At 43.6% G+C, this 10258-nt stretch overlaps 1 protein-coding gene across 1 annotated transcript in view; it reads left to right on the forward strand.

Moving 5' to 3' along the window:
• Positions 1-6306: 6306 nt before the first annotated feature.
• Positions 6307-10258, forward strand: part of GEM (GTP binding protein overexpressed in skeletal muscle) — a 14223-nt gene continuing 10271 nt past the window's right edge. Inside the window, exons 1-2 of the mRNA XM_006859216.1 lie at positions 6307-6342; positions 6607-6937. Of these exons, the coding sequence (XP_006859278.1) occupies positions 6307-6342; positions 6607-6937 (367 nt within the window). The remainder of the gene's footprint in view (positions 6343-6606; positions 6938-10258) is intronic.

Consider the following 10258-nt stretch of genomic DNA (forward strand, 5'->3'; position numbering starts at 1 on the left):
AATAACCTCATATGCATGTGAAAGCTGGACAGTGAATAAGGAAGACCATAGAAGAATTAATGCTTTTGAGTTATGGTGTTGGAGGAGAATATTGAAAGTGCCATGGGCTGCCAAAACCCAATAAATCCATTTTTGGAAGAAGTGCAGCCAGAGTGCTCCCTGGAGGCCAAGATGGCCAAACTTCGTCTTTCATACTTCGGATATATTGTCAGGAGGGACCAGTCGCTGGAGAAGCATATCATGTTTGGTAAGGTGGAGGGTCAGAGAAAAAGAATAAGACCCCAACGAGATGGATTGGCCAAGTGGCAGCATCGATGGACTCAAGCATGGCAACAGTAGTGAGGCTGACCTAGGATTGGGCAGTGTTTCATTCTGCTGTGCATAAGGTTGCTATGGGTTGGTACCAACTCGATGGCACCTAGCAACAACAAAAACAACATATGCATGTGAGAGCTGGACAATGAATAAGGAAGACTGGAGAAGAATTGATGCATTTGAATTATGGCGTTGATGAAGAATATTAAATACACAATGGACTGCCTGAAGAATGAAGAACTCTCTTTTGAAAGAAGGACAGTCAGTATGAGTCTTAGAAATGAGGATGTTGAGACTTCATCTCACATACTCTGCACATGTTATCAGAAGGAAACAGCCCTGGAGAAGGATATCATACTTAGTAGAGGGTCAGTGAAAATGAGGAAGATCCTCAAATGAGATGGACTGACAACATGAGATAGCTCACAACACAGGAATGATTGTGAGGATGGCACCGAACTGGATAGTGGTTTGTCTTGTTGTAAATACGGTTGCTATGAGTTGGGACTGACTCCATGGTACCTAACAACAGCAAACCTTACTTGGTTTTTTGCTTTGAGCTTTGCACCCTAGCTATACTCTTTTTTTTCCCCTTAGCAACCACTCTTATTTTGCTATTTAGTTTGTATGCATGTATATATATGTGTGTGTGTATGCTGCTGCTGTTGTTGTTAAGTGCCATTGAGTCAATTCCAACCCATAGCGACCCTGTATAATATATATATAGATATATATTTAAAGCTTTTATTGTGCATGGAGTCATAGTTTATATGGGAAAACATCAGGTTTGCACTCATCCTATCATAGTTTGTATTACTGCAATGATTACAATCCCCTCCATGCATCACCATTCAGTAGTATTTGCTTCTATTCCCTGTTTGTGTGGGTTTTTTTTTTTTTTTTTTATGTACACAAAAACACTCAGGAATATATAATCATTAGAACAACCCAAAGGCATATTCTGGAACCCTGCCTCCTGGCCAATAGCACACAGCCATTCTCTTTCCGTGAGTCTCAAGTCCTTAGCTGCTCTATCTCTCCATGCCATCATTTTTGCCTTCATCTCTGGTGTCGCTGCTTCTCTGGATAGGGTCCCACATTCCATTTATGCTCTTCTCCCTTGATGGTCCTAGGGTCCTCTGTTCTAGCTATACTCTTAAGTTCTTTATTTTATCTAGAATCCAAGGAAGCCTTCAGATGTTGGCAGAAAGAATGTAGAAAGAATAATTCATAGAACAAGAAACCGCAATAATCTGCCAATTTTCATCTTCAAAACTTGCCACTTGCCCAAATGCCCTGATTTTACCCTTTCCTCTCGCTCCATACCCTCAGATGGACTCAGTGAGATGGAATCTTGGACAAGGTGTCTGGGATTCTGCTGGGTAAGATTTGGCTCTCACATTTGCTTGTTGTGTGGTAGAATCATGCATTTTCTCTAAAAATCCACTTTAACTTAAATGCCATCCAGTTGAAACTTTCCAAAAGTTGCTTTTCTCATTTGCCTTCATCTGGTTCCTTGTCAGACTGAAAATTTAAGAAGTCCAATTCTTCTACTTGAACACAACATATCATATTGTTGTACTCACTCAGTCAATCACGGACTGAAAGCCCATTCCCTAATCGTTAAGAGTTCATTTTCTTTGGTGAGAAAAACAAATGAGAAACAACTTACTTATTTATAATGTATAGGCATAGAATTTGGTTCTTATAAATAATGTGAAGAATTAGGTTCTTTATCAAAAAGTAAAGGTAGAATTGTATGCAAATAATGTTGATTTATTATCTTACTTTCCACCCCACAATGGTTCTGTTGAGACAAGTTGAGAGGAGGAGGCTTAGCATGGAAAATGCATGGAAAACTCTGAAAAGCAGAGAACTCATAAATTACTTTGCAAATATTTTTTATTGGAGCCAAGGATATACCCTGGGAGTGAGAGTCTTTCTTTCTATCTAGTTCTGTCTCTCTATCACTCTTTTCTTCTCTCTCCCTATCTCTCTCTTCTTCCTGCCTTCTCCTTCTCCCATTTTTATCGCCATTTCCTTCTGGTTAAATCCAGAAAGATAATTTGATGGAACTGAAGGATATCAGCCAGGAAATTATGATGTCCAAGTTCTAGTTCCAGCTCTGCCATTTATTAATTGAGTGGTCCTCATCTCTTTGAGTCTCAGCTTCCTCAGGCATAAATAAGAATTTGGGACCGGGACACCTGGTATTAGAGGAGCTCTAAGTTTTCACTGGCATCCTGGTGTGGCACTGTAGGATAGGCAAGCACTGGACTACTAAAAGCAAGGTTGGCAGTTCAAACCCACCAGCCAAGCCTTGGAAACCCTATATGGGGTCACTGTGAGTTGGAACCAACTTGATGGCACACAATACCAAGTTTTCATTGGAGTTCCTGGGTGGTGTAAATAGTTAATGCAGTCAACTGCTAACTGAAAGTTTAGAGGTTCGAGTTCATCCAGAGGTGCCTTGGAAGAAAGGCTTGGTGATCTATTTCTGAAAAATCAGTCACTGAAAACCCTGTGGAATAAAGTTCTATTCTGATGCAAATGGATCCCCAGGAGTTGGAGTTGGCCTGATGTTAACCTGTAACTTTTTGTTTTCCTTACTCTATGGATTCCTTCTACCTTCCCCAGCAGGAGATCTGTCAGCTCTCAGCATCTGGTCACTGAGATAATTCCTAACCCTGCAAGAGAGCTGAGAATTGACTATGGTTCTACATCAACACTAATCACAGCAGGGCCCAGAGCTAGTGTCAGATTACCCAGTAAACAAGGTAAGCATAGGCTTACTTGTGCTTACTTATGAATCTATAGTAAACAGTGACACAATTTTTTCACTATATCAAAGATTCTGCTTCTAGCTATGCATCATTCCCTCTCCCACCACCACAACACCATCTAACATATTCAAATCCTCTTTTCAAATCTACAGTCTCTGGCAGGGATGGATTGCCCTGCAAACAAGGTAAGTATAAGAAACCCATGTTTACCACTGGGCTGCTAACTGCCAGGTCAGTAATTCAAGTCCACCATCAGCTCCTCAGGAGAAAGAGGAAGCTGTTTGATCCCATAAGACTTACAGGCTCAGACACCCTAAGGTGCAGTTCCACTTTATCCTATAGGGAGGGTCACTGTGAGTTGGAATCAGCTCAATGGCACTCATTCCTGGTCCAGCTATTTAAATAGATGCCAGCACCTTTGGTTGCTTCTTGGAGCCACCAATCAACTCAGAGATCAAGTTGGCTAGAAAAGCAAACTTTGTTGGAAAGGGCAGTTTCATCCCCAAATACAGCATTTGGAAAATACCCATGCCTCCAGGAAGAGGTCATTGAAATCTTTTACCTGTTGGTGTAGTGCACAGTCCAGCAAGCCAGACTTTAACTCCGTCACATAGCTCCTATAAGTGGCAGGATTCTCTCATTCTATGGAGGAGGAAAAAGATGCTAGTCTGACTAGCATCCTTTTCCTCCTTTGTATAATGGGAGGATCAATGTATCGTCTTGGAGAGTTGCAGTCAAATTTCAATAAGGATCAAAGAAGACCTAATAGTACTTAGTACATATGATGCTCAGTAAATGTTAGTACCAGTTGTAGTCAAAGCAATTCCAACGAATAGAATAGAATAGAATAGAATAGAATAGAATAGAATAGAATAGAATAGAATAGAATAGAATAGAATAGAATAGAACTGTTCCACAGGGTTTCCTGGGCTGTGATTTTTATGGAAGCAGACTGACATATCATTCTTCTGCAGAGGGGCGGGTGGATTCAAACTACCAACCTTTCTGTTAGTAGCATAGCTCTTTAACCACTGTGCCACCAGGGCTCCTTAAACAGTTGTTGTCGTTAAGTGCCGTTCAGTCGATTCTGACTCATAATGACCCAGTATAGGGTTTCCAAGGAGCAGCTGGTGAGCTTGAACCGCAGCCCTTGCAGTTCAACCTGCTTTGCAGTCTGGCGCATTAACCCACAGCGCCACACCAGGACTCCTAAATAGTAGTAGTTGGTGTTATTATTATCCCTTGTCCTTTATTCACAGGAGTTTCCCTCAGACTCAGTGCTCTTCCCTATGGCTGGGAGGCATTGGCTCCATGCCTAAGTCTCAGCAGAGCCAGCAGAGTTCAGAGACGCTGCTGATTGGGATATTGATTAAATTCCCGGACTGAGGAGCCTCAGCATCCTGGCCCAGAGCAGGAGGGTAGGCAATATTTAGCACAATCTGCTTGGATCCCAAATTAAGTTATTTTTCAAAACTACCCTATTCAAGGTCTTGTGCCCTCTTCTCACTCCTTTCTGACCCCTTTCTTCTGGATGGCATCCAATAAGGGAAGCAGAGCAATGTGGGGTTTCCACCCACTTCCCATCCTGAGGGAAGGTAACAGGAGGCACGGAAAATGCTGTTTTCCATGCAGAAGATACGATTTTTAAAAGCCCTGGTCACTCAAGGTGGTTGTAGGCTCCTTCCGGTGGCTGAAGTCTCCCCCGCCAGGTGGATTCCGGTGTTTTGGCAAAACTGGGCTTGAAGTCAAGTCTTACTCTTCCTCTATCCTTTATTCTGACAGCTTGCAAGCACTCTGCTGAGAACGGCGATTAAGCGGCACTTGGCGTATTTTTCTATTTTCCTGTTTTCACCTGGTAAAAATAAAATGAAACGAAATAAAAGAGGCCCTGGGTTGAACTGTCATTATGTTTTAAAAGCGGAGAGAAGTCACATGACTGCGAGTAACTGATTTAGTGTGAAGTGGTTGCAACTCGGAGTTTGCTGCAGAGCCGCCTCCTCCCGGCGGGGGCGCTGACGTCACGGAAAAGCCGGGTCTCGGGGTGGCGGGGGCTCGCTATAAACGTGGGGCCGCGGCCGCTGCAAGCAGCGGAGCGCCGTCAGGGCAAGCACCATCCCCAGCTCACTCCGGGATTGTGGAGCGGACGGACTCTGGGACTCACTCACGCCCACCTCGCTGACCAGCTGTGCCAAGTAAGGGGGCGGCCCGGGAGGGGCTCTCCCAACTCCGCAGGGAGTTAGGGGGAGAAATTGGGCGTTTTCCAGGACCTCAGAACTTTTGTCTAAAGTTGGGAAAAGAGCCCCGCAACGTGCTGTATGCGCTCTGGTTTTCTGGCAGGGATCAGAGAATAGGGTATAAAGGATGCCTCTTCTAATCAGCAGGTTCCTAGTCTCAGTCTGTAGGACGGTCACCCCTAGCGCGTGTGTGGTCAGATGGCCCGGCTTAGTGACACTTTATGCTTTTGTTGTTGAAGGCAAGCCTGCCACCCAGGCGCTGCTTCCCCCATCCTGTCGTCTTATGTAGTGGCCAAGGTGTTGGGGTATGGGGATGGAGTGTGTACAGTTCTCACCCAAGTAGCAGGTCTTGCTGATTACAATGTGATGCTTCTACTTTATCTCAAGTACTGGGAGAACAGATCCCAGGCGGCGGGAGGGGGGCCCCTCAAAGGGGAAGTTGTAGCCAAGTTGTTGAATGTCGTTTAGGAAGTCTTTGGACTTCTGATTTGTTTCAAGAAAGTGGAAATCTGAGTGGAATCAAAGAACTCCCAGAGTGGACATGATTTAGTAAGACGGAAGCACTTTCTCTGCAAATCTGTTAGGTCTAAATTTGACCGGGTCATTTCAATGCCAGACAGACAAGGCTTGGAGCTGGGATGTTTTAAACAGGCAAAGCTGAGGTAGAAACCTCAGAGATTCTCTTTTCCCTAAATAATAGCTTCATCAGGCAGCTGGACAGCATCAGGACAACTTTACTAAACATGGAAGTTCCAATAAAGTGCGTGTCCAGTCCAGTGTGGGGGGAGTGACGTCATTGACACGTGTTTCCCACCAAAGCCTGCTGGACGCCTGGTGCAATTAAGAGCCATGTTTAGACAAGAGCTGCTAACGGCCAGCTGATCCCTGGCTACATTAACTTGTTGTTTTTCAAGTCATCGCTGGAGGTTGTTGGTTCCTTCTGTCTCTGGGCCTGCTCTGGGATTTCTCTGAGGATGGAGGAGGCCCGGGGGCAGTGGACACTGATAACGGTACTTTTTTTTTTCTCCTTGCAAAAATGACAGTCTAGGGAGCCTTGCCTGAGGAGCTGGTTGCTAATAACGTGGAGTGTTTGGGTGTTGGTACAGTAGAAAGCTTGGCTATTTTGGGGTTTGTGATGGATTCATTGGGACTCCTTATATTAGGATACTCAGTTCTGGCCTCATGTAATAAAATGTCACTGATGACTGACTAGGTGCTTGATTCCCTGAGCTCATGCTTACTAATGCTGGCTTCTTGGTTGCTCTGCTCTCTAGGACCTGACGATGACTCTGAATAATGTCACCCTGCGCCGGGGCACGGTGGGCATCCAGCCGCAGCAACAGCGCTGGAGTATCCCAGCCGATGGCCGGCATCTGATGGTCCAGAAGGAGCCCCACCACCACAACCGTCACTCTGCTACCCCTGAGGACCACTGCCGCCGGAGCTGGTCCTCCGACTCCACAGACTCAGTCATCTCCTCTGAGTCCGGGAACACCTACTACCGGGTGGTGCTCATAGGGGAGCAGGGGGTGGGCAAGTCCACTCTGGCTAACATCTTTGCGGGCGTGCACGACAGCATGGACAGTGACTGCGAGGTGCTGGGAGGTAGGTGGCCTGTCCATCCACAGTGGTTCAGGCAGAGAGAGCGAGCGGGTGGGTTATTTATCTGCAGAGTTGGGAGCTGAGATAATGCATTCTTGGCACTGGCTAGGGAGCTGAGTCCCCAGCAGAAGTCTTGGCACAGACCCTCAGGGCAAGAAAATGAGAATGCTCATAGAGAGAGACAGACTCTCCTGAGCCTGGACCAGAAAGGGAGTTTCTTAGATTCCAACTCCAAAAGGGTGAGGGGATACTGATTCAAGAGGGTGAAGCAAAACCCCACCACTCCCTTGTGCTGGCTTTGACCTGGACTAGTACTCTTGTTCTCCTTGCCTCCATCTTTCCCCCTGAATACTCATTTTGAAAAGTGCTTTCTGTGCACCTTAGAAGAGGATGGGCTGTAGTGTAGGTGAGGGTTTCCCATGCCTTGGCCTGAGGGGCACCTTCTTTCAAAAAGTTCAAGCACAGGCACAACCTGGTTTCCATGGTGAAACTTAAAACCAAACCAGTTTGAAAAACTGTTAGGAAGGCGTCATCAGTGTCTTTCCCACCAATATTAAAGTCCTTTGCGAGTGCAAAATATATCAAAGTCTGTCCATGAAATAGTACAATTATTTTTATATTTAATGAATAATATTATAAATACTTTATATAGAGAGAGTCTTAACAGTTTTTCAAGAAAGTTTTCCCTATATAATCTCATTTAGATAGTTATTTAAATCTTGCCTATTTGTGGTGCTATGGGTTAATGCACTAGACTGCAAAGTTGGTTTGAACCACAAGGCTGGTGGTTCAAGCTCAGCAGCTGCTCCTCAGAAACCCTATGCAGGGTCTCTATGAGTCAGAACCAACTTGACCGGCACTTAACAACAACAATTTACAAAACTAGTTTGAGGTGGCATTGTCTCAAGATGGAGGTATTTGTTAACTATGTGCTGTATTTTTGGAAGTGATATTTACATGCAAATTGCCAGTGGCATTCATACATTGTGTTTCTACCACAGCTTCAGTGTCTTAGCAGTCATGACCAGGGATATCAGCATGCCCTATTGTCAGCTGTAGAAACAAAGTCCAGTGCTTGCCTGACTCATGTGGTCTGTCCATCCTTTCAGTGGAGACTCACAACTGAATCACAGACCCCTTGAGTAGGAAGATGCCTTAGTGATGATTCAGTTCTACTTTTCATTTGATGGCATTCACTGCTTCATGAGGTAGCTCAGACCAGTGGGTTGTAAGTAATGACTCAGTGATGTAGCATTGATTTCTCTCCTCACTTCTGGAATCTTAGGGACTTTAGCTGAACCAAGAGTCAAGGAAGAAAAAGAGCCAATAGTATACAATTTGATTCTCTCTTCCTTTGCAAAGCCTGTGAGTTTGGCTGTTCCTAGAAAAAGAGAAAAAAGAGGAAGGAATTAATTTTAGAGTAAGCATTTACTTTAAAGAGGCACTTTATTGGGTGTATTACATTTTCTATTGACTTTTTCTTTTGGGGTGTTAACAAAATTCTTGTACTCATGTGAGTAAACTGAGTCTTAGAGAAGCCAAGTGACTTGTCTGGAATCACCCTGTGGTGAAGAGGAATTAGAATTTGGAACTTTGTAATCATAGTTTTTCTTATCCTATCACCTTATCACCTATAGGGCACCTTCTATGTGCTGGGTACTCTGTTATGCCCTTCCCACATGTGTTTTTGATAACACATAAAGATTAAACCAAGTTGGTGTTAATATCCAATTTTACAGGTGAAGAAGTGGTGGTTTACTAAGTCAAGTGACTCTCCCAGGGTGAAAAGCTATACATGGTATGACCATTATTCAAATATAGTTGTGTTTGACCCAAATTTTGTATTCTTTCACTATATCATGCACCCCACGTCTAGCTCTGAAGCACTGCTAAGTAACTATAGCCCCTTTGGTTTGCCATCAGCCATGTGCCTGGCTCCATGCTGGGCTCTGAAGTACACAGTGATGGATAAGGTTCAGTCTCTCTAGCAGGGAGTTAAGGGTCTGGAGCAATAATCTAGAGCAGGGTGAAATTAATGAGTGCCTTGAGAAGTAGTAATTTAGTGCTTTGGAGATTGAGATAAGGAAGAGATCAATCAATATATATATATATATATTTTAAGATGGGATAAATTGAAAGAATGGCTTTCAAAAACATTTTTAAAAAAAAATTAGAATGGCATGGTTGCTTTCCAGAGAGGTCGTCCCATAACATAGAGTGCTAAGAAGTCTAACTTATATCTGGAATTTAGAAAGATAGGCATGTATATTTGGGAAATTTCTTGGTTTAATCAGAGAGAAAGAAAGAGAAAAGTAGAATCCCTTCCTTATTTCCTCAGAAAATCTGTGACAATGAGAGACTTCTCTGGTAATCTGTCCAATCTAATACATTCTATTTGAGTAACGTAATTTATACTATACATCCCTTATCTGAAGGTGGTTGTTGGAATCACTAGTTGGCTTTGTGTTTCCCAAGAGGAAGGTTTGGCTTCTCCAAGGCATATCCCACATTGTTCTTTTTTATATTAGCCATAAGAAGAAGAAGAAAAAAATCTATGACAATTCCCATGAATATTTCTCTCAATAAAGGTGGACATTATTAGTTATACTGTAATAATCTCATGACTCTTTGATACACATTTAGTATTGTTCATTCTTATACAATCACTGAACATCTACCATGGGACTTGATAAGATATTATGGGACTTACAAAGATGTGTGCAGCTCCTTCTCCAAAGGTGCTCAAAATATGTAATGGATATCAGATATACACCAAGTTGTTGTTGTTAAGTGCCATTGAGTTAGTTTTGATACATAGTGACCCTGTATAGGGTTTCTGAGGAGCAGCTGGTGAATTTGAACCACCAACCTTGCAGTTTAAACTGACCTTGCGATCCAATGCAGTATCCCACAGTGCCACACCAGGACTTCATATGACAGGTTGTTGTTGTTGTTGTTGTTAAGTGCTGTCGAGTCGGTTCCAACCCATGGCAACCTTATATAGGAGTAGTTGCTGGTGAGCTTCAGCTGCTGATCTTGTGGTTCAAGCCGACCTTTCAGTTCAGTGCATTAACCTATAACATCACACCAGGACTCCCATATACCAAATAGTAGTAATTGTGTGGCATGGCGTCAGTTCTGACTCATAGTGACCCAGAATAGGGTTCCAGAGGCTGTAAACCTTTATGGGAGCAGAAAGCCTCATATTTCTCCCAGAGAACAGCTGGTAGTTTTGAACTACTGACCTTGAGGTTAGCAGACTGACTCATAACCATTATGCTACCAGAGCTCCATATACCAATCACTGTTGTTGTTGTTAAGTGC

The sequence above is a fragment of the Chrysochloris asiatica genome, unplaced genomic scaffold, assembly GCF_000296735.1.
Source record: "Chrysochloris asiatica unplaced genomic scaffold, ChrAsi1.0 scaffold00031, whole genome shotgun sequence".
Lineage (NCBI taxonomy): Eukaryota > Metazoa > Chordata > Mammalia > Afrosoricida > Chrysochloridae > Chrysochloris > Chrysochloris asiatica.